The 25,841-nt window shown below is 37.7% G+C and overlaps 4 protein-coding genes across 9 annotated transcripts in view; 2 read left to right on the plus strand and 2 right to left on the minus strand.

Moving 5' to 3' along the window:
* LOC125801199 (zinc finger protein 271-like) overlaps positions 1-25,841 on the plus strand; it is an 883,173-nt gene that overhangs the window by 325,403 nt on the left and 531,929 nt on the right. Inside the window, exon 2 of one of the 2 annotated variants that reach the window (XM_049477534.1) lies at positions 15,733-15,925. The gene's annotated coding sequence lies outside the window, so the exon portion shown is untranslated. Of the gene's footprint in view, positions 1-15,312; positions 15,926-25,841 lie in introns of those variants that run through there. The other variant, XM_049477536.1, reaches the window with a different exon arrangement.
* LOC125801195 (zinc finger protein 585A-like) overlaps positions 1-25,841 on the minus strand; it is a 357,158-nt gene that overhangs the window by 250,157 nt on the left and 81,160 nt on the right. For 4 of the 5 annotated variants that reach the window (XM_049477526.1, XM_049477528.1, XM_049477527.1 and 1 more), the window contains exon 2: positions 18,370-20,605. In XM_049477526.1, the coding sequence (XP_049333483.1) occupies positions 19,128-20,486 (1,359 nt within the window). In that variant the 5' untranslated portion in view covers positions 20,487-20,605 and the 3' untranslated portion in view covers positions 18,370-19,127. Of the gene's footprint in view, positions 1-18,182; positions 20,606-25,841 lie in introns of all 5 variants that reach the window. The other variant, XM_049477525.1, reaches the window with a different exon arrangement.
* The window catches only part of LOC111190407 (uncharacterized), a 305,136-nt gene that overhangs the window by 167,692 nt on the left and 111,603 nt on the right, over positions 1-25,841 (plus strand). The window lies entirely within an intron of this gene.
* Positions 1-25,841, minus strand: part of LOC111190059 (NLR family CARD domain-containing protein 3-like) — a 260,290-nt gene that overhangs the window by 78,718 nt on the left and 155,731 nt on the right. The gene's annotated exons all lie outside the window — the stretch shown is intronic.

A 25,841-nucleotide genomic window follows, 5' to 3' on the forward strand; every position in this document is an offset into this window, starting at 1 on the left:
ATCCAGAGAACCGAATCACACAAAATCTGACAGTGTCACACAAGACCAGGATAAGGATCCAGAAGCAGTCTCTCTGATCAACAATTCTGATCATTTCCACCCAAATTAAAATTAATTAAGATTCTGGCACCAAAATGTAACTACAGATACATTGTATTATAACAGTGAGTGTATAGATTACAGTATATATATATATAACGGTTTAACACATTAATCATTAAATATTTACACATTCTTACAGCTCCAATACAGAAATAACATGATATAATTGTAATAAACGTACATACACTTATTGTAAAGTAATTAATAACATGTTGTAAAGTTTTAAGTCATTACAAATCTGTTCTACAGCAACATGTTCAACATATTCTCTTCTCTCTTTTCTCTCTGCAGGATCCAGTGACGTGTTCAGAGTGGTTGGTGATTCTGTTCAGCTGGAGATAAATGGATCTGTATCAGAGTTTGATGAGTTTTTCTGGGTGTTTAGTGGATCTGTTCCTGTTCTAAAATATTATAAACAATATAAAGATATTAAGCCCTCCCCCCGTTATAAAGACAGAGTGGAGTTTATTGAGGAAACCTGCAGCCTGACCCTGAAGAATCTACAGAAGACTGATAATGGACTGTATGAAGTAAAAGCATCCAATACAGAAAAGACAACTACATTATGTGCGCATCGACTCCCTGTTTTAGGTAAGTCATTCCAGCACATCAGACATGTTTTATTTTAACATATTTTAATATACTACAGAAAACAAAGGTACTCTTTAGTACAACACTATATCTATATTAAAACAGATAAAAGTTAATAGTTATTGGTTCACTAATTAACTCTTTCACTATTCACAATTTACTACAGATATAAAACTGAGGAGGAAACGACTAAACAAACCATCTCTGTTTCTGTATTGTCTGAAAAAACACCACCACACTGCTTTATGATATATACTGGTGTCATGGTGGGGTACAGAATACAGACACTCGCGGAACCAGTTAAGGATTTTATTAAAAACCCACAGGGTACAAAACAAAACAGTAGCAGTTGGTAGATAATACTGTTAAGCAGATACCAGGAGGAAAAGACCATTACCGGGTAGAGAGGCAGTCCAATGGTCGTACACTGGGCAGGCAGTATCAGAGGAGATCCACAATCAGAAACAATACACAGTCCAGAGGTCATACACAAAGCAGGCAGTATCAGAGGTGATCCAAAAAACGTAAACGATAAGCATTCCAGGTAATACACAATAATCCACAGAGTAGGCAAGGCAAAAATCAGTGTCGAGAAAACAAAAGCAAGGTCATACACGAGAAAACTATAACAGAGATAAACGCTTTGTAATGTGGGCGAAACCAGGCAATACGCGGCGTGTGTGTGAGCAGACCTTAAATAATACAGGTAATCATCAGTACTCAGGACTTCCTGGCCAGGGCAGGTGAGGTGTCACGTGATCAGCAGCGTGTGTGATGTCAGTGTGTGGTGCATTCTGGGTGTTGTAGTTGTTTGACTGAGAACCTCTGTTGGAGCTAAGTGTGGAAGGACAGGGAGCGCCTACAACACCAGACGTGACAACTGGAAATTCTAGCGTACATCATCTGTACACTACATTCTGCAAGATGCATTATGTGTGTTTAATAGTGAACTACAGTGACTTGAAAAAGTTTTCATACCCCTTGAACTTTTCCATATTTTGTCACATTACAACCACAAGCATAAATATATTTCATTGGAATTGAATGTGAAAGACCAACACAAAGTGATTTACAATTGTGAAGTGGGATTTTTTTTTTTTTTTTTAGTTTTACAAATAAAAAACTAAAAAAAAGTGTGGTGTGCAAAAGTTTTCTTTGAGTTCAACCAATTGCATTCAGAAGTTGCCTGATGACTGCTAATATTCTAATCTCAGTACAAATACAACTGCTCCAAGATGGCCTCAGAGGATGATTAAGAGAATATTGGGGAGTAAACAGCATCATAAAGTCCAAAGAAAACACAGGCCCATGGTAACTCTGGATGAAATGCTGAGATCCACAGCTTAGGTGGAACAAGGTGCTTTGATCACATGAGACCAAAGTTGAATTTTTGGTCAAAATGCAAAAACGCTATGTGTGGCAGAGAATTAACACTGCACATCACTCTGATGAACACACCATCCCCACTGTGAAACATGGTGGTGGCAGCATTATGCTCTGGTGCTGCTTTTCTACATTTTAGATCAGAGAATATTCATGTGTTAGAATGGCACAGTCAAACCCAATCTAGAACTTGTGGCAAGATCTGAAAACTGCTGTCCACACACACTCTCCTTTTAATCTGACTGAGCTTGAGCTGTTTTGCCAAGAAGAATGGGCGGAAATTTCAGTCACTAGATGCGCAAAGCTGGTGGAGACATGCCCTAAAAGAGTTTCTTTCCACTTGACAATTGAATACCACTTTTGTGTTTATCTTTCACATTAAATTTACATTAAATATTTTTTACGTTTGTGGTTGTAATGCATCAAAATATGAAAAAGTTCAAGGGGTATGAATACTTTTGAAAGCCACTGTATAAATAAATATAAATGTACTGTTCAGGTTTTAAACAGCACTTGTAAAAAGCTGTATTTCTGTAATAGAGAGCGATTCTGACCAAAAGCAGCTACAGCTACTTTAGCTTTAGCATCAGGATACTGAGTAAACATCAACACTATCTGCTGTCACAATGCTAAGCTATAACAGAGCTGACCCCTGTGACATCACCCTCACCTGCAGAGGTCACGACCTCTCAATCAACTCCACCTGTTATAAAAAAAACCTGTGAGGAGAAGGAAGTGACATCACCTGGAGGCGTCGCCCTTTCCCTGTCAGTCTGGGACAGCATCATCATCTGTAACCATAGCAACTCAGCCAGCTGGAAGCAGGAGAATATCATTATAGCATTTACACACCTCTGTGCTGATATAGGTACACACACACACACACGTGAAAAATGTTTTTTTTTTTTTTTTTTTTTTTTTTAGCATGTTTGTTACTCCTAAAATATTTTAGATCATAAAACAACAGTCAGCTCTCTTATAGCCCTCCTGAGTTCATCTGCAGGAAGTGAAGATAAACACTGGGATTATTCTGTGTGTTTCAGATGCAGTGTCGCCCCCTGCTGGTGGATCTGTGTGTTTAGTGAAGACTGGACTGTATTCCATCATTCTGATCACCAATCACATCCGAGAGAGACGCAACAAATCATCCAGTTCTGTTATTATGGTCTGGAGTAAAAAATCAGTTTAAACACTCCTCTCTTTAATTTATCACATGATAGCAGCGGTTTTAAAGATTCAAATTTGAGTGAAACGATTGTGTTCACAATTTCTTTAATTCAAGTGAATGGTTTCTTTATTTAGAGCGAATGATTTTTTTATTTGAGCAAAAGATTTCATTATTTAGAGAAAATTATTTTTTTATTTTAGCGAATAATTTCTTTATTTAGAGGGAATTTTTTTTTCATTTGAGCGAATAATTTCTTTATTTAGAGCAAATTCTTTTTTTATTTGAGCGAATAATTTCTTTATTTAGAGCAAATTCTTTTTTTATTTCAGCAAACGATTTCTTTATTTTGAGTGAATATTTTTTTTATTTGAGCGAATTATTTCTTTATTTTAATGAATGATTTTTTATTGAGAGCGAATGATTTTCTTTATTTAGAGCGAATGATTTTTTTTATTTGAGTGAATTATTGTTTTTAATTTGAGTGAACGATTTTTTTTTTAAGCGAACGATTTCCTTATTTCTAGAGGATGAATTTTTAAATTCAAGTGAATGATTTCCTTATTTTGAATGAATGATTTTTTTATTTGAGGGAAAGATTTCTTTATTTAGAGCAAATAATTTTTTTTATTTCAGCAACTGATTTCTTTATTTAAAGCAAATGATTTTCTTTATTTGAGCTAACAATTTCTTCATTTTGAGCGAATTATTTTTTTTTATTTGACGGAACAATGTATTTTAATGAATAACTTTTTTATTTAGAGCGAATGATTTTTTTTTATTTGAGTGAATTATTGTTTTTAATTTGAGTGAACGATTTCTTTATTTTGAGTAAACGATTTTTTTATTTTAGCGAACGATTTCTCTGTTTAGAGCAATTTTTTTTTATTTGAGCGAATTATTTCTTTATTAAGAGCGAATCATTTTTTTTATTTCAGCAAATGATTTCTTTATTTAGAGCGAATGATTTTTTTAATTTGAGCGCACAATTTCTTTATTTTGAGCGAATCACTTTTTTATTTGAGCAAAAAAATTCATTATTTAGAGTGAATAATTATTTTTATTTGAGCGAAAGATTTCATTATTTAGAGTGAATAATTATTTTTATTTGAGCGAAAGATTTCTTTATTTAGAGTGAACAATTTTTTTATTTGAGTGAACAATTTGTTTTGAGTGAACGATTTTTTTTATTTGAGTGAACGATTTCTTTATTTTGAGTGAATGATTTTTATGTGCACAATTTTTTTTATCTCATGTGCGCAAAAGCAGAATAAACACACGTCTGCAGTGCTGTTTATATCTGCCATAATGGCATTTAGGGTCACTTAAAAAAAATAATCCTTTACTTTGAGATTAAAGTCATAGTATTTTAAGGGAAAATTAGATTAATTACTTGGGCTGCCAGTTTAGAAAGGGAAAAGAGCATTTTCTGCTTATGATCTGTTACAGGGCTGCTGTGATTACCATCAATTGTCTACATTTATAACCTGCTGATTATTAATGCTGTAGTGTTACAGTTATATAATACAGTGTGCAGATTTTGCTGTGTTGGCTTCTCTGTAGCCGAGCCTTTAACTCCTCTGCTGCTTCGCGGAGGTTATGCACTGTGTTTTAGTTTGGTTTCTGTGTTTTATTTTATTTTATTTATCCATTGCGCCTCCCAGGTTCTGTACAGTATAGTTTAAAATCATAAAACATAACAGTTCTTTTTGTTTTTAGACAGAAAGGAAATGTCTGTCAGGGTTGCCAGAAAATAATCCTTAATTTGCAGATATTTTCTTGCATCTCTATTACTCACCTCCCTTACTGTTTTTTTGTGCATATTTTGTTATAAGCTATAAACTGTATTTTATAGTGATATACCCACAAAATGACAGTAATTATGTGTACAAATGACAGATAATCATGTTACTTTTTAAAAGTAAAGATTAATTCTTATTTCACAGTTTGTGTTTTGGCAATACTGGTAGCTATAAACATGTATAATCTATGCATTTCACCCCTACAGAAATTGTTTAAAAAAATGATGATTCATTCTTATTCTAGTCATTTTAACATAATTTCTCTTAGAAAATATTTATAGGGATTGCCCGCAGTGGAGAAAACTGTGCAATAAAAACAATTACATATGATGTCAAATAATTGATTATATTATATATTAGAATGCAATATTGTGCACTCTCATTATAATCTGCTTTACTTTGCAAAACTCCAGTTCCAATAAAAGTGGGATAATGTGTAAAATTATTAAAAGGTAAATGTAATGATTTATAAATACTAAAGACCCTTTTTTATTCTTATTAAAACAGAAAACACATTTTAATATTTAAAAGAGTTTAAGAAAAGGGGTTAAGAAAAGAAAGAGTAAAGGAAAAATAAGCGGCACTAATAAAAACAGCTGCAACAGCAGCGATTTACACACAAATCATAAAACTCCACCTTTATAGAAACAAATGAAGAACAATCACCAATCTGAAGAAGCTTCACCTCTGCCAAAAATTATGGAACAATTTTAGAAGCGTATTAAAGGTAAAATAGTGAAAACTGGTGGAGCATGAACTGCAAATAAATACAGACTCACCAGCAGAGGGAGACACACAGAAACAAAACCTTAAGTGTTCAGTAAGTCATGGTGGGGTACAGAACACAGACACTTGCGAATCCAGTCAAGATGTTTATTAAAACCCCACAGGGTGTACAAAAGTCAAACAGCAAACAGATACCTGGAGGCAAAGACCATACCAGAGTCGAAAGGCAGTCCAATGTTCATACACGAGGCAGCCTTGTCAGAGGTGATCCAAAAATCCAAAAACGGTAAACAGTCCAGGGGGCTGTTCCACGAAGCAAGCTAACTCATTAAGCCAGGCTTATTAAGACAGGCCTGGCTCATTTTGCTCAAATTTCGGCTCCACGAAAGAGGCTAGACTTCGTCCAGTTACTATAGCAACATATACGTTTAAACAAACCTGCTCTGTCCCAGGCTAGAGTTGACGCTTAGCTTAGCTGCAGCTCTTCTATTGGATGAGCCGTGTGACGCCATAGCCTTGCACGTGGGAAACAAAATCCAGGAACAAGGTTGCACCACGGTTTAATCCAGTAAATTGCAGTGGATGCAGCAGATCATATAATATTTCTATACATTTAATTAAGTATTGCACTGTATTGGAAATGTGTCTGAACATTTTTTGCAATTAATTGGTTCAATCTTAACAAATTCAGGCCAGTGTAAAATGAAATCCAGTATTTAATCACAGTTATTTTCCACAAAGATTTATTTGCAAAAACTCTATATCACAAAAACACATTTATTAGTATTATTGATGTCCAGGTACTTTAGATGAAGTTACTTTGAAGTATATCTGTAATCCCATAATTATATAATTTCACATATGTGATCATATTGGTTCAATATAAATAGTATAAATGTTTGGTTCATTTAATGATGCACAACTACCCTACCGATATGTTTATACAGGTAATATAAATTAGCAAAAAAATGTAGGCTATAAAAAGAGCAGCCAACACTGAAGGCTGTAGGCAGTGATTGAGATCACCACCAGTAGCAGCAACAGCTGTTTTTTTTCTGGTTGCTAAAATATTTAATGCAGTTAATTTATATCATAATACACACTAAAATGTGTAATTTAGCATTTCCCTGCACATTAGACTAACCAATTGGAATTACACTTACCATTCTGGTATATTTTTATATTTAACCTTGACCAGCTGCCATGTTAATTTTAATCCCCAATGTTGCTTCTAAATCAGAATATAATTATCAATTTTCTTAATTTACTATAGCATTTTGGAATGCCAAGGAATGGATTAAATAGGCTTACGCACTTAATCGGTCTGTAATTTTCATAATTAATTTTAATAACACAAGAAATGTTTCCTTTCCTCACAATTATGTCTTTATATTCATCAAATAGTCACTCCTTTTCAGCAGGAGAGAAAAAAACAGCGCATTCCTTCACCTCTTTGAAAATGTTTCTCGATTTTTCAGGGCTCGATTACTAAGGCTGTGTAAATACCACGTGCACAAGCCTTGATTACAAAAGCCTGGCTTGAATTAGTGGGAACAGGTTGAGTCTGGATTGTGTTAGTGGAATGGAACTAGCTGGAATTGTTTGGCTAACTCAAGCGAGGCTTACTCAAATAAGCACCGCTTTTTTAAGCTCGCTTCGTGGAACAGCCCCCAGGTCACGGGCTCCTAGGCCCGCACCAAGGTCTCCTTTACCAGCTCCTAGAACGGTGCCCAGGCTGGCCCCTCAGACTTTTGCCAGTCCTGGGTCTTTAATGTTGATGCATGTATCCTTGTCTCTACCTGTCTTGGTCCCCGTTACTGTCTGTGTTCCAGTTCCCATGTTTGGTAATTTTTCGGTTCCTGTCCCCATCACCATATTAGTCCCAGTTCCTGTCAATGTTTTAGTACCTGTCCCCATGTCCCGTCCTGTCCAGTCCCCAGTACAGTCTCCATCCCTGTCTAGCGTTTGGCCCTCTGTCCAGTCTCAGCCCCCTGTGCATTCTTTTGTCTGTTCTATTTTCCCGTCCCTGGTCTCCATCTCGTTCTAGTGTCCAGTCCTTGTCCCCTGTCCAATCTTTTGTCCAGTCTCAGCCCTCTGTCCAGTCTATGTTCCCATCCACAGTCCAGTCTCTGTCCCAGTCTAGGGTCCGGCCCCCTGTCCAGTCCACGTTCCCAGTTCAGTTTAAGTCCCTTGTCCAGTCTCTTTCTTCGTCCACTCTCCAGCCTTTCCTCATGTCCCATGTCTAGTCCAGTCTTGTCCTGTCCTCTGTTCTCCCTCGCTTGGCGCCTCTGATAGTGGCGCCGTTGGGGGGAGGTTATGTCACACCTTAGTCTGTGTCTGTCTAGTGTCTTTCCTTTATTTTTGGTTCCTTCCTGCTCTTGTCCTCTTGTTTTGTTTACTTCCCCAGGTCATTCATGTGCTTCACATGGCTCTGTTTTTGTTTTGGTCTTGTCTCCGCCTTAGCCCCATCCTGTCATCGGTAACCCCTCCGATCTCATATGTAACTCCGCCCCCTCACTACCTCCACAGGTGTCCCTAGTGTGTGCCTGTGTATAAATACCCTATGTTCTCCTTTGTTCTCTGCCGTGCTTTTAGTTTGATGCTGTCCTGTTCAAGCCTGTCTGGATGTTAATCTGTGTTTTGTTTACGGAGTTCTGGTTTGTTTTCTTTATATTGTTTGATTCTTTGTTAGTTTATTTTACTTCTTTGTTTGTTTGGACCGGGTTTAGTCCTTTGTTTTATAGTCATAGTGTTTATTTTCTTGTCCTAGTTTCTTGGTTTGTAATATGTCTAATAAAACCGACTTGCGTTTGCATCCGGCCTCCTCCATGTTACATGTGGCTCCGCGCTCTCGCATCTGCACAGATCTGATTGGCAGAGGAGAGCGTGTGGTGATCTTACAGCACACATGATTGGTCTGCAACTTTACTGCGCTGCAAAGCACGTAAACCATAAAGACAATAAACGTTCCGCCGCTTTAAATGAACACTGTCAGAATTAAATATATAAACTCACCTAAATTACCCTTTCTTACTTATGGCATGGCATACTCAACTAAGCAAATCCACACTCTTTAAATATATTATTAGTTCTAAAGGCCAATGCAGTGCACCTGTAAATCAGTAAAGTTTTTACCATTTTTTAACATTCATATCATGAAAAAGGTTCAACATATCAGGATTATAAAATATTTGTTCTTAATTTATGAAGTTAGCGGTAACGTATGATTCTGTGTTTAAAACACATGTTTGACTAGTGGTGGAGATCTCTGTGGGCTTGAACAAACGAGGTATTTAAACATACATGAAAACATAACGTGGAATTCTATAAATATCATCCCTGGATAAGAATCATTTTTCTGAACCAATAAAAAGGCATTGGTAAATGCACTGGTGCAGTTTGAGATTACACTGTTGAGTAAAACACTTCCAAAAGTCTGAGCACTGATACGGTTTCTATCTTGTGTGAATGCACTTGTGTTTTTTTAGATGACGCTGTGTAGTAAAACTTTTCCCACAGTCTGAGCAGTAATACGGTTTCTCTCCTGTGTGAATGCGTTGGTGTATTTTGAGATGACTCTGTAGAGTAAAACTCTTTCCACAGTCTGAGCAGTAATACGGTTTCTCTCCTGTGTGAATGCGCTGGTGTATTTTGAGATGACTCTGTTGATTAAAACTCTTCCCACAGTCTGAGCAGTGATGTGGTTTCTCTCCTGTGTGAATGCGCTTGTGTTTTTTGAGATTACTCTGTTTAGTAAAACTCTTGACAGAGTGCTGATGTTTCTCCATGTCGGGACTTGGCTTCTGTTAAATGTAGCAAACAATTTCTGTGTGTTCTGGAGATTCTTCAGGATGGCTAGTGCTTCACCGCTTTCAGCAGTTTAACACTGATCTTAGTTAAATATCCTGGTTGTTGGTAGGGATGAAAATCAGGAGAAACCTTGGAATATTCTGTAAAAAAAAAAAAAGAAAAATTGTATTATGTATTAAAATAAAAGCAGGTAAATTATCCAAAAATAATTACCTACATCAGTTACACTATATGGACAAAACTACTGGGACACCATATTGCCATAAAAGTTTCTGTACGTTTATCCCACTCCAAGGCCCTGTCCACACGAAGCCGGATATTTTTAAAAGGTTTTTGTCTTGTCCACACAAGCAGCGTTTTTAGAAATATCTCCGTCCACATGGAAACGCCACAACACTTAAAAATGTTAAAATGTTTTCTCGTCAGTCCTCAGTAGCAACTTCTTATTTTTTTTTATTGTCCCAACAATTTTTTTCCGTTTGTGGCAAGGTGTGTACCTCCAGACAGGAGGATTGGAAAAAACTGCACACAGCACATTTCAGTTACCTCCACTGTGTTTACTAAAGTGAGAGTAAAATTAAATTAAGCTGTTAACGTTATTAATCCACACATCGCAGAGATATCAGAACCAATACAGGTGCTGTCCCTGTTTCAGGCTTTACGCTCACTGGTTTTATACTGATCACAACACACCTGATCCAAATAATCAACTAACTATCTGCCCTCGCTGAGGCGAGCTGAGTGATACAGCAGAATAGCATTAGTGTTACTCCAAAACCGCAGAGCTAACCCAGCTAACTGAAGAACCACTCAACGTAAAAATGCTTAATGTGGGGTTTCTTTCCACTGAAGCCTGTTATAAGGATGAATCTTAATGTGGCTTAATATAATTACTAAAACTAGGAGAAACGGGTTCCGGTTATGGCGTCTTAGTGAGAGGCTGCACACACGCGAGGCTCGCTGCTGTATCTCTTAAATTAATCCTTAAATGTGACCAGTAGACACAGTTTTACTCCTTTTAAACACACGCACCTTTGCTGAACACCATGCCACTGAAAAACGCCAAATCTGGTCAACAACCAGGTAAAACGACACCACAAGACGGAGGGCTAATGGAGCTAATGTAGCTATGGCTAATGCTAGCAAGGTAACGCTGGATTCTCCCACTGAAGACGCTACACAAGAGGGACCCACAAATAGTGATATTCTCAAAGAAATTCGCTTGCTGAAAGAGGATATGAGCAAATTTGGTGGAGATTTGGAGACAACGTTATCCCAGTAAGACAGAGTATTCGTGCTTTTCTAGTACCTATAAAACATATTCACGAATAGACTTCTTTCTTGTTTCCTCTGGTCTGATATCTATGGTCCAGAATTGTTGGTATGAAGCTATATTACTCTCGGACCATGCCCCAGTTATCTTATCAATTAAATTTCCAAATTTCTTTTCATCTCCAGTTCCCTTCCAATTCCAGGCTAAATGGCTGAAGTCTGACGAATTTGAGGAATTTCTTGAAGAGAAAATCATAGATTACTTTACTTTTAATACAAACCAGACTAGTGCATCAATAAAATGGGAGGCATTTAAAGCCTATATAAGGGGGGAAATAATGAGCTATACTAGGCATAAATCTAAATTACATTTAAATAAATTGAAAGATCTGGAAATGCAAATCAAAGAACTGCAAGACCAATTGTATTTTTGTGATGATACCGGAAAATATAAGAAACTTCTTTTATTAAAATCTGAATATAATGAACTCACCACTAACAAAATAGCTACTAGCTTACTATGGTTAAAACAGTCATACTATGATCAAGGAACTCCTAGCCTGGCGGCTTAAAAAATACAGACAAATAAAACCATTAATTCAATTGTACTTGACAATGGAGAGAATTTAACAGACCCACAAGATGCTTTTGCAGAATATTATGAACATTTATATAAATCACAGTATCCGGACAACACAAATAAGCAGGACCAGTTTCTGGACAAACTCCAATTCCCAACCTTATCAGAGGAAATTAGAAGTGCTCTGGATAAAAAGCTGACAATTCAAGAACTCTATGAGACACTCAACCACATGAATTCTGGTGAAGCTCCTGGCCTGGATGGCCTTCCAATTTAACTTTACAAGAGATTTTCAAATAAGCTGTTACCCCACCTACTAGAAATGTATAATGAGTCTTATGACAAGGGCATTCTACCACCATCTTTAAGATTGGCATCCATTTGTCTTCTATTAAAACCAGGAAAGGCTCCAACAGAAATGGGCTCATACCGGCCCATATCCTTAATGTCATGTGACACCAAAATATTATGCAAAGCTCTGGCACGGAGGATTGAATTACATATTCCTAAGTTAATTATAAATGATCAAAATGGCTTTGTTCTTGGCCGTCAAGCTTTTCACAATACTAGACGATTATTAAATATATTATACGAAAAACTATTTGCCATGGACCATGCCTTTTTGTCATTAGATGCCGAAAAGGCATTTGATAGGATTGAATGGAGGTATCTTTTTGAGACCCTTAAGAGATTCAGCCTAGGAGATAAATATCTGAAATGGATTCAGTTATTATATACAGAGCCCACAGACAGAGTAATAACAAACAGCCAGTTATCAAGACCTATAAACCTCTGTAGATCAACCAGACAGGGGTGCCCATTGTCCCCTCATTTATTCTTGTTTGCTATTGAGCCACTTGCTATGACAATACGCAGGTCAAATTCTGAAGATATTTGGTGAATTCTCGGGTTACAAGGTTAACCAAAAGAAAAGTTCTCTGCTATTACTGAACAGAAATAACCCTCCAATACAGACAACTTTTACATGTACCTCAGAAGGTTTTACTTATCTCGGAATTAAAATAAATCCGGATATAAAGAAGATGTTCTCTATTAATTATGATCCTTTAGTGCACAAGGTGGTGGACTCTTTAGAAAGATGGGGTGGGATGCCAATTTCGATGATAGGTCGCATTAATATTATTAAAATGTCTATTCTCCCAAAGTTCTTATATCTTTTCCAGTCTATTCCATTGCAAATTCCAGCATCTTTCTTTTCTTCCCTAAATAAAATATTCACCAAATTTATATGGTATAGTAAGCGCCCCAGGTTACGTCTCTCTCTTCTCTATCTGCCCTATTACCGAGGGGGGCTTAGATTGCCTAATATCAAGCTGTACCATTGGGCAGCTCAACTTTGGACTGCTGCTTGTTATTTTTCCACTGTTGATTCACCGGCTTGGATACACATTGAAAATAATACATTAAAGCTACCAATAACGTCTTATCTTTATTCGGCTGAAATTAAACAACTGCTAAAAGACACAAAGAATCCTTTTCTCAAAAATACTATACTAGTTTGGCACCAGTCGCATATGGCTTTGAATGAGGTGCCCAAGATCTCATATCTGTCACCTATTTGGGGAAATAATAGATTTAAACCAGGAAGAGCAGCCATGGGGTTTAGAATTTGGTTGAATAAAAGCTTAAATAAAATTGGGGACGTAGTGGAGGAGTATTAATGTCTTTTGAACAATTGGTCAATAAATACAGTTTACCTAAGAAACATTTTTTTAAATACTTGCAGAGTAGAAGTTTTATCACTACTCTCTTAAAATCTACTGCAGAACCCCCGCTCTCTACTATAGAAAACACAGCCTTTCTTCATCGTCAGAGTAAAGGTCTGCTTTCTAAATTCTACAACTTTTTACTTCTAGCCTCAAAAGAAAGTAGTTCTTCATATTTACAAGCGTGGAAAACTGATCTGCAAAGAGAAATCTCTAATGAAGATTGGAACAACTCGTGTCTGTTGGCACAAACGCAAACTATTAACACTAAGTTTTGACTGTTACAATACAAATGGTTATTCAGAACCTATATTACCCCTGTAAAACTTCATCATTTCAATTCATATATTCCTGATGACTATTAAATGTGGTACAGATAAGGGCACTCTTCTTCACTGCATGTAGCAATGTACAGAACTTCAGATATATTGGAAAGAGGTTACAACATGTATTTCTCGTGTAATTGAATGTGATATGCCAATGGATTGTAAACTTTGTTTGCTGCACATTTTTCCTGATGGTTTTGGAGGGACTGAAATAAGGAGAAAGCTTGTCAGTTTTGCCTATTACAGGCCAAGCATGTGATTGCGTTAAACTGGAAAAACACTGAGAGACCCAAGATAAACCAATGGATTAAACAAATGTCCAGCAACCTGGCATTGGAACTGACCTATATAGCTAAAGAAAAGCTTGAGGACTTTGAAGACATGTGGTTACCCTTCTTGGGATTTGTAACAAAATTGTAACATGTAAAGCATGTAAAGATGTAAAGTTTGTATCAATAGCATTGGGTTTTAGGGTGGGGGGGGGGTGATTTGTGGTTGTAAAATGCTGAAAATTAATAAAGATATTTGTGAGAAAAAAAAACAAGAAGAAACAAACACCAAACATCTTATTTTTTCACTGCATAATAAACTTAATCAGAATCTATTAAAACAATCAATATAACCCACATTACTGACCATCTGTAACATCCGGAGAGGCTGGGGAGGAAACAGGCTGAATGAGGAGTTCCAGTAACATTAAATTATGTATTTTGAGTTTGCTGGTGTAGCTGGTCTGTCAGTATATCCAGGGTGGTGTTGGATCAGTATGATTAAAGCTCATACTGATAGAGCAGCCTGTAGAACAGCCAACATGCCACTATCACTCGTCTCAGCTACACTGGTAAAATGTGTTTACAGTTGGTTCTGGGTAAATCCGCGCTGTTGGGTCAGAGAGGGCAGTTAGTTCATTAGTTGGATCAGTTGGGTGTAATATGCGGCCAGAATTTGCTGTTGTTGCACAGGACAGAGTCCCCTCCCCATCGCTACGCTAATGCTAAACAAAAAGCAGACATGCGCAGTCTCACTGTGGGACGTCAGTGTTTTCCGAAACCTCCGTTTTCCCCCGTCCACACAGCTTTTTCAAAAATCTCCACCTTGGAAGGCGTTTTCGAAAACAACGTTTTCATGTGGAAGAAAGGCCAAAACGGAGACAAAAACCTCAGTTTTTAAAAAATATACTGGTTTGTGTGGACGGGGCCTTAATCCATAGACATTATAATATGTAGTTGTAGCTTGACTGCAGCTACAAAATTTATGTAGCAGAAACACGGTTGCTGTCCAGTACTGAATACAATGTTTAACTACTACGTTAGTATTTCACTTTACACTATAATACATTAATCCATACTTATACCACTCTAATATAGTGACCTTTTTTTACCATTATTAAATATGTTAAACTGCTCGAATAAAGGTGTCTGATTTTCTCTTATAAATATCTTCATCTTTGTATTTTCTGACTTGCAGTATATCTCCATCCTTTACTTTCTATATTAAACTATTTAGAATGTAGCCTGGCTGCCAGTCACACAGTGCAATTTGTTTATTATTTACAAGTTTTGTCAATAGTGGTCAATTATTTTTATATTTAATTAGTTTTTCAATATTTCCGTTAGAATGAGATGTTCCCACTAAACAAAGAGACGTTGAAACGACGTCTTTTCTAGGTCATTTTTGCACGTCCAATTTTGGTCTCCTGAAGGTGCAGACTGTGACGCCAGACGACGTCTTTTTTCTGACGTCTTCTGCACGTCCAGTATTGACGTCCCCGAGACCTCCGGATAAGGGCTAATTCTAGTTTAAATTAGGTCGTTGTGGACGTCTTTTCTACGTGAAATTTACATGTATACGTTTTTATAGACCAACTACTTTGAGGCTCCCTGCATAACTGTAGTGCCATTTCAGACGGTGGCAACTGTTCCATTGTTCCAGCTTCAGCAGATAACTGGAAACGCATACAAAGCTAAGCCAAACAATTAGGTTCACAACCTTCTGGAACTAGTTATGCACGTTAGTTATACACAATATGCTTTACAAATAAATTGCATTTCAACCCTCTCACTTTTTCCAAAACATGTCAACCTGCAAAGAACCAGTAAAAGCAAGGAATAAATTAATTACCCCCATCTTACCACTGTTGATTTTAAATTGACCCTTTCTGTTTGGGGAAACATTAATATAATAATAAAAATAATGAGTAAATCTCATTTGGGGTTAATGCCTTTATTTTACATCAACATAACATCAGGGTTTCCGCCACGTTCATTTCAGTGCGGCGGTCCGCCACGCCTTCGTTCTTCCCCGCCACCCTTCGTGAAAATTCGGAGCCCGGCGTTTTTCCCGCGCTTGATCAGCGTTGCCCCGCCCTCTCTCGTTTCTGACACTGGAATTTGATCATCTCGACAGGACACCGGCTGTCAAACTGGACAACTGAATCCGAGGTATGTGGCGCTGAAATGATGTTTTTTTATATTTGTGAACAAGTTGTTGAACATTGTTCAAGGGTTATATCGGTAATATGTTGTAGACGTACAACACGGCTGGTTTCGCATGTTGCATCTATTTCGGGAGGCTACAGGTGAGGGCTTCTCTAGCCGTAATTCCTAAACGCACAGCTGTGTTCCAGTCCTGCACATGTAGCAGGGTGGCCGCGGGTCCTTAAAAAGTCTTAAATGGTATTAAATTTCATTTTTGTCAAATAAGGCCTTGAAAAGTCTTATTTTGTCTTAAAATTTCAACCAAAATGTCTTAAATTTGCCGGAGCTAAATTTAGGGGGGAATAATTCCGTCAGCCATGTGTTGAACTTCGGGGGTGGAAATCGGTAGTTAGTCATGCAGTGCCAACATAACGCGCGCGCGAGAGAGAGAGTGTGAGTATAGGACACAGCGAGAGAGAGAGACTGAAACATAACGCGAGAGAGAGAGAGAGAGAGAGAGAGAGAGAGAGAGAGAGAGACTGAAACATAATGCGCGCGCGAGAGAGAGAGATGAATTAAACAGTGATTAAACAGCTTCAACTTACGCAGGTGTCCACTGAGGCTCACTCACCTGGTGGAGTGAAAATCACGCTATGTTTCTGTTTCTGGAGCTGTCATAAAGCAAGGATGTAGGGCCCTAGAATAGAGGCACCCTAGAACAGCTCTGTGATGCATTTGTTTTCACGGTCCAGTAAACATTTTATTGTAATTAAATTAAAGATTAAAGATATTATTTGTCTGTTTTAATAAGCACAATTTTTAATTAAATTCAATAATATTTTTTATTTTATTTACTCATTCTCACATTTAAAATACCTAATACAGATAAGAGCGAATAAATAATACATATATATTAAATATATTAAATTGAATTTGGTTTTGTATAAAGTTTAATTGTGTATACTGTACAGTGAGAAAATTGTAATGTTTGTGTCTCGTATTGTGTCTTGTGCATTCACATTTGAAGTTTTCAAGCAGCTAGATTAAACGTAAACAATTAATAGTTTTTTTATTTTAACGTATATGATCTTGCGAGTTGGTCTTAATTTTCTTTGGAAAAGGGTATTAAAATATAAATTATCAGTTCCCAACCGGGGGGTCCTGCCACCGCACCTTCAAGGAAATCCTGGGGGAAACCCTGGATAGGGATAAAAGGAGGACAAAGGGGAATAATAGGATAGAGGAGTGAAGGAGAGGAAGAAGGAAATGAGCTTAGAAGTAGTTAGTGTGTTAGAGGTGTTAAGAGAGTAAGTGCTCTTTGAAGAGCTCTGTCTTCAGGAGTTTCTTAAAGATAGTGAGAGATTCTCCTGATCTGGTAGTGGAAGGTAGTTTGTTCCACCATTGGGGAACTCTGTATGAGAACAGTCTGGATTGCTTTGTGTGAATGTTTGTCAAAGCGAGGCGACGTTCACTGGAGGAGCGCAGCGGCCGGGAGGTAGCGTAAGTCTTCAGGAGCAAGTGCAGGTAGGAAGGAGCCTGTTCTGTCATCACCTTGTAGGCGATTGTAAGAGCTTTGAATTTGATGCGAGCATCAACTGGTAGCCAATGGAGCTCAATGAGCAGCGGGGTGACATGTGCCCGTTTTGGCTGGTTGAAGACCAGACGTGCTGCTGCGTTCTGGATCATCATCTGGATCATCTGGAGGCCAGTTAGCAGGGCATTGCAGTAGTCGAGGCGTGAGATGACGACCGCTTGCACCAGGAGTTGGGTGGCCTGTTGCGTCAGGAACGGTCTAATTTTTCGGATGTTATAGAGCGCAAAGCGGCAGGACCGAGCAACTGAGGCCACATGGTGCGTGAAGGAGAGTTGGTCATCAACCATAACACCCAGGTTCCTAGCAACCTTTGTCGGTGAGAGAGAGAGAGAGTCGATACTTATAGAGAATTTGTGTTGAAAAGATGGTTTTGCTGGTATAACCAGAAGTTCAGTCTTTGAGAGATTTAATTGAAGGTGATGCTCCCTCATCCATGAGGATATGTCAGAGAGACACTTTCGCCTTGAAGCACAGCCGTCCGTCTGCATCAGCTTCTCTTTTTCTGGACATTATGGGATAAACGTTTGTATGTCTCAATTCCACCCGCAAAGTTACACCTTCCCTCCGGCAGGGTTTCCACATCAATGACTACACTGCCGTGTAGTGGCAGTAAGCCGTAACTTCGCGGGTAATACAATCGACAAGCATTGTGGGAAATGTAGTTTTTGGTCAAAGAACTCTTTTGACCTATTTATTATAGACACTAAGATCTTACAAGCTCTCGCTTGGATGTGGCCACATTTGGCCCGCGGGCCTTGTGTTTGACACATGTGCAGTAGAGGGAATCAAGGATCCTGCAGTCTTACTGCTGCATAGCCTGCTGAGTGTTGCTTTCAGTATGGAAACTACAGCTAGACCGTTTTTTTTTTTTAACTCTGAAAAGGATTTTGTTGGCCTTTTGTTGCAAGCTAAGAATATTCTCTACTCCTAAGAATACTCTACTCCTTTAAACTACGACATCTAAATTTTAAAAGACTAAGTAATGCTAATCTAACATCTGGAGCAAACACTGGCAGTGCCCTCGCTCCAACTACAAACTACAAACGTGGAGTGGAGGAAAAAATAAATAAAGTTTTTATATGTAAACAATTGAGAATGTGTTAAGGCTGTAAATGACATAAGTTGACCAAATAATCATTTCCTACTTATGGCAAAGCATATTCAATTTTTAAACCTAAAAATGTCCCAGAATGATAAAATCCTCACTTTTGTTTATTATTAGTTCTAAAGCTAATGCTGAGATTTAATATACGATTTTACTCTGAGCTAGCATCATCGCTTTACTATTTATTCACTGAAAAAATTGTAAAAATGTATGTTCCTAGTTTATGCTGTTAGTGGTACCATTTATGATTCTGTGTGTAAAAACTTCTTAAAACACAACACTAAGTGTTGAAGAGCTCTGCAGGCATTAACTAATGTAGGTATACAAACAAACATAAAAACACAGCATGAAATTCAGTAAACATCATCTCTGGATAAGATTCATTTTTCTGAACCTGTAAAAAGCCATTTTTAAATTTAGTTCTTGTAACAGAGTGAAGATTTTGTGCATGATGAGGTGTTTTTGGCTGTCTGAAAGATTTAAGGTTTGCATTTTTTATGGCAGAGGAACAGATTTGGGATACTTTTCTATCTCTTGTGAATGCACTGATGTAATATAAGTTCACTCTGTTTAGTAAAACTCTTCCCACAGTCTGAACAGTAATACGGTTTCTCTCCTGTGTGAATGCGCTGATGCAGTTTGAGATTACTCTGTTTAGTAAAACTCTTCCCACAGTCGAAACAGTAATATGGTTTCTCTCCTGTGTGAATGCGTTGGTGTATTTTGAGAGTACTCTGTTCAGTAAAACTCTTCCCACAGTCTGAACAGTGATACGGTTTCTCTCCTGTGTGAATGCGCTGGTGTATTTTGAGAGTACTCTGTTCAGTAAAACTCTTCCCACAGTCTGAGCAGTGATACGGTTTCTCTCCTGTGTGAATGCGCTGATGCAGTTTGAGATTACTCTGTTGAGTAAAACTCTTCCCACAGTCTGAGCAGTGATACGGTTTCTCTCCTGTGTGAATGCGCTGGTGTATTTTGAGAGTACTCTGTTTAGTAAAACTCTTCCCACAGTCTGAACAGTGATACGGTTTCTCTCCTGTGTGAATGCGCTGGTGTATTTTGAGAGTACTCTGTTTAGTAAAACTCTTCCCACAATCGGAGCAGTGATACGGTTTCTCTCCTGTGTGAATGCGCTGGTGTATTTTGAGATTACTCTGTTGAGTAAAACTCTTCCCACAGTCGAAACAGTGATACGGTTTCTCTCCTGTGTGAATGCGCTGGTGCAGTTTGAGAGTACTCTGTTCAGTAAAACTCTTCCCACAATCTGAGCAGTGATACGGTTTCTCTCCTGTGTGAATGCGCTGGTGATTTTTGAGATGACTGTGATGATTAAAACTCTTCCCACAGTCTGAGCAGTGATACGGTTTCTCTCCTGTGTGAATGCGCTGGTGTATTTTGAGACTACTCTGTTGAGTAAAACTCTTCCCACAGTCGAAACAGTAATACGGTTTCTCTCCTGTGTGAATGCGCTGGTGCAGTTTGAGATGACTCTGTTGATTAAAACTCTTCCCACAGTCGAAACAGTGATACGGTTTCTCTCCTGTGTGAATGCGCTGGTGCAGTTTGAGAGTACTCTGTTCAGTAAAACTCTTCCCACAATCTGAGCAGTGATACGGTTTCTCTCCTGTGTGAATGCGCTGGTGTTTTTTGAGATCACTCTGTTGATTAAAACTCTTTCCACAGTCTGAGCAGTGATACGGTTTCTCTCCTGTGTGAATGCGCTGGTGTTTTTTGAGATTACCCTGTTGAGTAAAACTCTTCCCACAGTCTGAGCAGTGATACGGTTTCTCTCCTGTGTGAATGCGCTGGTGTTTTTTGAGATCACTCTGTTTAGTAAAACTCTTGATAGAGTGCTGATGTTTCTCCATGTCGGGACTTGGCTCCATCTGTCTGTGAAATGTAGCAAAGAATTTCTGCGTTTTCAGGAGATTCTTCTGGATGGCTTGTGCTTCACCTCTTTCAGTAGTTTAACACTGTTCTTTATTAAATATCCTGGTTGTTTATTCTGGAAAAACAAAGAAAAAAAATTGTGGATTAAAATAAAAGCAGGTCAATTAACCAAAAATAACTACCTACATTAGTTACACTATATGGAGAAAAATACTGGGACACCTTCATACTACAATAAAGGCTTCAGTACTTTTATCCCATTATAAATTCACAGACATTTTAATATGTAGTTGTATCTTGACTGTCAGCAGGCTGCAGCTGCAAAATGTATGTAGCAGAAACACTGCTGCTGTCCTGAGCACTGAATACAGTGTTATACTACTACTTTAGTAGTATCACACTTTACACTATAATCCATACTACTAAAACTTGAAGCTCGGCTGCGCTCCGGTCCACACCTAGAACCTCCCGCTATGAAGCCGAGCGGAGCGCAGTGCGGCCGAACCGAGTTCCTCGATTAGGCTCGGCCCTGATGCAGAATTTTAGATTTTAGATGCAGAATGAGCACACCTGATGCTTCCACAAGTGATTAAACAGGAGAGATAGTTGAGGGAGGCAGGTCTAATTCAGTGGTTCGGCTTTCAAAGGTCTGATAAACTTCAGCTTGCTCCCAATTGTGCCGGAAAGTGGAGTTGACTAGCAACGGTAATGCATCTAATCTGTTCCACCACCTCAAGCAGTTTCACTACACACAATATATTCCTTATTCTGGCTGAAGCACTTATGTAGTTTATGTTGTATCTAAGTTATTTATAGTTGATATAGGTTTGTTTATTTGACGGTGATATCATGTTCCTTTTATATAAATGAAGGCTTTCTGCATTCTTTATCCTGGATGAGGCACTTTTGTTTTGATCTGTTAAATATGTTTACAAAAGGATAAGAAGCTCTGCCTCTGTTGTAATGTAAAGTTATTTATATTGGTAAAATGTAAAGAGGTTATTGGTTTGTGTTTGACAGAGATGTCATGTTTTTATATTGCTACATGCAAATAAAGGTGAGCATTAATTCATTCTGACCATTTTTTAATTTCTAAAGTATTATACAGTTTTTTATGAGAGGAGGCTTTAAAGACAGTAATAGGTACAGATTTCCATTGCAGGGATTCCTAACAGTTTTTCTGAGGCCTTCCAAATATTTATATCGATATCGAAATTATATTGTATCGACCGAAATTAAGGAATGTATCGTGATATAAATTTTGGCCATATCGTCCAGCACTAGCTGTAAATATGTCATACTGCTCTAACAAAGTGTATCTCATTTTATCTTATAAATATCTTTGTAATTTTCTGACTTGCAGTATATCTCTACCCCTCACCTTTTATAATCAAATATTTTTATTTTTCAATACAATAATTTCAGTGACCGGAAGCAGAAAAAGCCTGTATTAAATGAAGAGTCTCGACCTACCCCTTCCTGTTTTTATGTTCTAGAAATTAGATAATATTACTTTTTTTATTCAGGTGTAGGACCATTTATGGGATAATTTATCTGCATACAATCACAGCTCCAGAAATTACATTAATCTGTTTTAATAAGGCAGTATGCCATAAATATCGTAAGAAATAATGTTGTCAATATTTTTGAATATCATGAACTATATTACCCTGAAATATGGAGCCATATCACCCACCCCTAATTATCACATTCAGGGTAGTACTTTCTTGCTGTTTTAAGCAAAAGAAAAATTCACACTGTTTTCATTTCCTATTATATATCTTCTAGAGACATTTTATATATGTATATGTCCAGTATCATTTATTTTACTTTAATCCTGCATATATGGAGTGCATTATTACCCAGCAAAAAGCTACACATCGGCCCTTCGTGGGCTAAGTGCGGGCACTGTGGGCAGGGGCTAGCCCATTAAAATTCCAAACAGGCCCAACATGGGTTTTCTGTGGGCAGCCTGTTCATTGGCTGGCCCACTCAAATCCTATAAAAGGCCGCTGTGGGCTAGCCTGAACTGGCCCAGTGCATTAATGCCCCTGTAGGCCCAGTGTGGGAATTATTTGGACAGCCAACACTTTGATGCGCCCACACAAATCCCAGGCAGGCCCACTGTGGGTCAGCCCACATTCAGCCTGCACCATTTCACACCCTGAAGGGCAAGTGTGGGTTATATGTGGGCAACCCACACTCTGGCATGCCCACACAAATCTCATGCAGGGCCACTGTGGGTCAGCCCTAATTCAGCCTGCACCATTTACACACTGTAGGCATTGTGGGTTATATGTGGGCAACACGCACACATATGTGAGCATGCCCACACAAATCCTATGCTAGGTTACTCTGGGTCAGCCCAAATTTACCACACAATATTTTACAATCTGAAAATTTGTGTCATAACAAGTTCATATGAAGGGTATCTGAATATTTTTTATTGGTTTAGTCTGTGAGAGCTAGGTAGATTAGCTAGCTTAGTGGATAGGAGCAACACTGTGTGAAATGTAGTATCAGCTCTGAAAGATTTTCTAAACCAAAAGTGGAGAAAAATCAAGGTACCACAGCAGAGTTGTGCAGAGACCTTTGGAGGGACACACACACACACACACACACACATAGTAACATCTCATATTTTTCAAGACATATACTGTATAGCTATACATTTTTATTTATAAAAATATTTTTATTTAATATTTTGGATAGCTACGAATTTGCTCCATGGTGCTGATTCATAATCTCACCTTTATTATTGGTAGTGCTGATAATAAATAAATAAAAATATTAAATTATAAATGTTTTTGTGCTTGACTATACACGTTGTGTAAGCCAGCAAGGTTATAAAAGTTACATATTTTTTTTATTTTTGCATGTGATATTTAATTGTGAGGATCATGTAACCAACGAATGAAAGTTAGAATGAGAATTTACCTCACATTTAAATAACACGAGGGGCTCCCAAGTTGGCAGCTTATCTCGGCTCTTGGAGAAAGACTGCTGTTAAGTAAGTTAACTTTATATCCAAGTATGTCAACAATAACCAGCTAAGGGAACAATGGCTTGCTAAGGGAAATATTAAGGGAAATGGAAAATGGAAAGATATCCACTTAAGATAAGGGAAAGATAGCCAGTTAAGCTAAGGGAAAGATAGCCAGTTAAGCTAAGGGAAATATATTCAGTTAAGCTAAGGGAAAGATAGCCAGTTAAGCTAAGGGAAAGATAGCCAGTTAAGCTAAGGGAAATATATTCAGGTAAGCTAAGGGAAAGATAGCCAGTTAAGCTAAGGGAAAGATAGCCAGTTAAGCTAAGGGAAAGATAGCCAGTTAAGCTAAGGGAAAGATATCCAGTTAAGCTAAGGGAAAGATAGCCAGTTAAGCTAAGGGAAAGATATCCAGTTAAGCTAAGGGAAAGATAGCCAGTTAAGCTAAGGGAAAGATAGCCAGTTAAGCTAAGGGAAAGATATCCAGTTAAGCTAAGGAAAAGATATCCAGTTAAGCTAAGGAAAAGATAGCCAGTTAAGCTAAGGGAAAGATATCCAGTTAAGCTAAGGGAAAGATAGCCAGTTAAGCTGAGGGAAAGATAGCCAGTTAAGCTAAGGGAAAAATAACCAGTTAAGCTAAGGGAAAGATATCCAGCTAAGCTAACGGAAATATAGCCAGTTAAGCTAAGGGAAAGATATCCAGCTAAGGGAAAGATAGCCAGTTAAGCTAACGGAAAGCTAGCCAGTTAAGCTAAGGGAAAGATAGCCAGTTAAGCTAAGGGAAAGATATCCAGTTAAGCTAACGGAAAGCTAGCCAGCTAAGCTAACGGAAAGCTAGCCAGTTAAGTTAAGGGAAAGATAGCCAGTTAAGCTAATGGAAAGCTAGCCAGTTAAGCTAAGGGAAAGATAGCCAGTTAAGCTAATGGAAATCTAGCCAGTTAAGCTAAGGGAAAGATATCCAGCTAAGCTAAGGGAAAGATAGCCAGTTAAGCTAATGGAAATCTAGCCAGTTAAGCTAAGGGAAAGATAGCCAGTTAAGCTAAGGGAAAGATAGCCAGTTAAGCTAATGGAAATCTAGCCAGTTAAGCTAAGGGAAAGATAGCCAGTTAAGCTAAGGGAAAGATATTCAGTTAAGCCAATGCAAAGATAGCCAGTTAAGCTAAGGGAAAGATATCATTTTAAAAAGTTTTGGTATTTTTGTGAACCTGATATCCTGATATCGGCCACCTCACATGTTTATAGAATGTAACTACCAGTCACACACAGTGACTGTAATGGCTATTTATGTTTCACCATGAATAGCCTGAAGAAATTCAAATTCAAATAACTATCACTATATAAGAATCACTGTAATCAAATACAGTCTGCAAATTTCTCTAAAATTAAGCATTGTACATGAAAAGACAGATGTAAAAAAAACAGATGTAGTATTTACCTGACTGCATTCTCATATCTCTATATTATCATTTTAAGAGGCCGTGAGAAGATCAATCATGCCACCACCAAAGGATGCAGAGATCGAGCAGGTTGCAAAGGTTTGGCTTTGGAATGCACGGGACCGTTCAGGTGGACGGAAGCATCGTCTCATGCAGTCTCTTCAAAAAAATAGTTAATTTATGATCTATGCTATATTAATGCATAAACAATATTCATTTTTGATATTATGATTATCTATATCTGTTCTATTTATGTAAAGTACATCTATTTTCTCCTTCATTATTATTGCTGTGAGATAAAAACCTTAATGCAAAAACTAATGTTATATTCAATTAGATTTTTTTTTTTACTGGTTTGATTGGGATGACATTTTGGTTCCAAGTCTACAAGCAAGAGGAATAAAATTAATAATAGAGATCAGGGGTGGGTTTCCTGAAAGCTTCGTTACACTAAGAACTTCGTTAACTCGTACTTAAGATTGATCGTTAATTAAAGAGTGTTTCCCAAACCCGTGCGTAACTAAAGTACTACGTAAACTCGCTCGCAGATTAACGAGTGCCCTCACCCAGTCGTTATTCTTAAGAGCTTCTTTAGGGGATCTCTACTTGCAGTTCAGCACCTTAAACACCAGGGACCGCCAATTTTGAGGGAGAAAAATTATAATTTCCCTGCTTGAAGCAATTATATTATGTTACTATTAATTATAATAAATTATATAATATATATAAATATTATTATAATAATTAATATTATTATATTATATTATATTATATATTATATTATATTATATCATATATTATATCATATATTATATTATATTATATTATTTGACGTGTCTGCGGGTGCTCCGGTTTCCTCCCACAGTCCAAAGTTCAGGCTAATTGGATGTCGGATAAAAATTGCCCCTTAGGTGTGAGTGTGTGAGTGG

The sequence above is a fragment of the Astyanax mexicanus genome, chromosome 4 (genome assembly GCF_023375975.1).
Source record: "Astyanax mexicanus isolate ESR-SI-001 chromosome 4, AstMex3_surface, whole genome shotgun sequence".
Lineage (NCBI taxonomy): Eukaryota > Metazoa > Chordata > Actinopteri > Characiformes > Acestrorhamphidae > Astyanax > Astyanax mexicanus.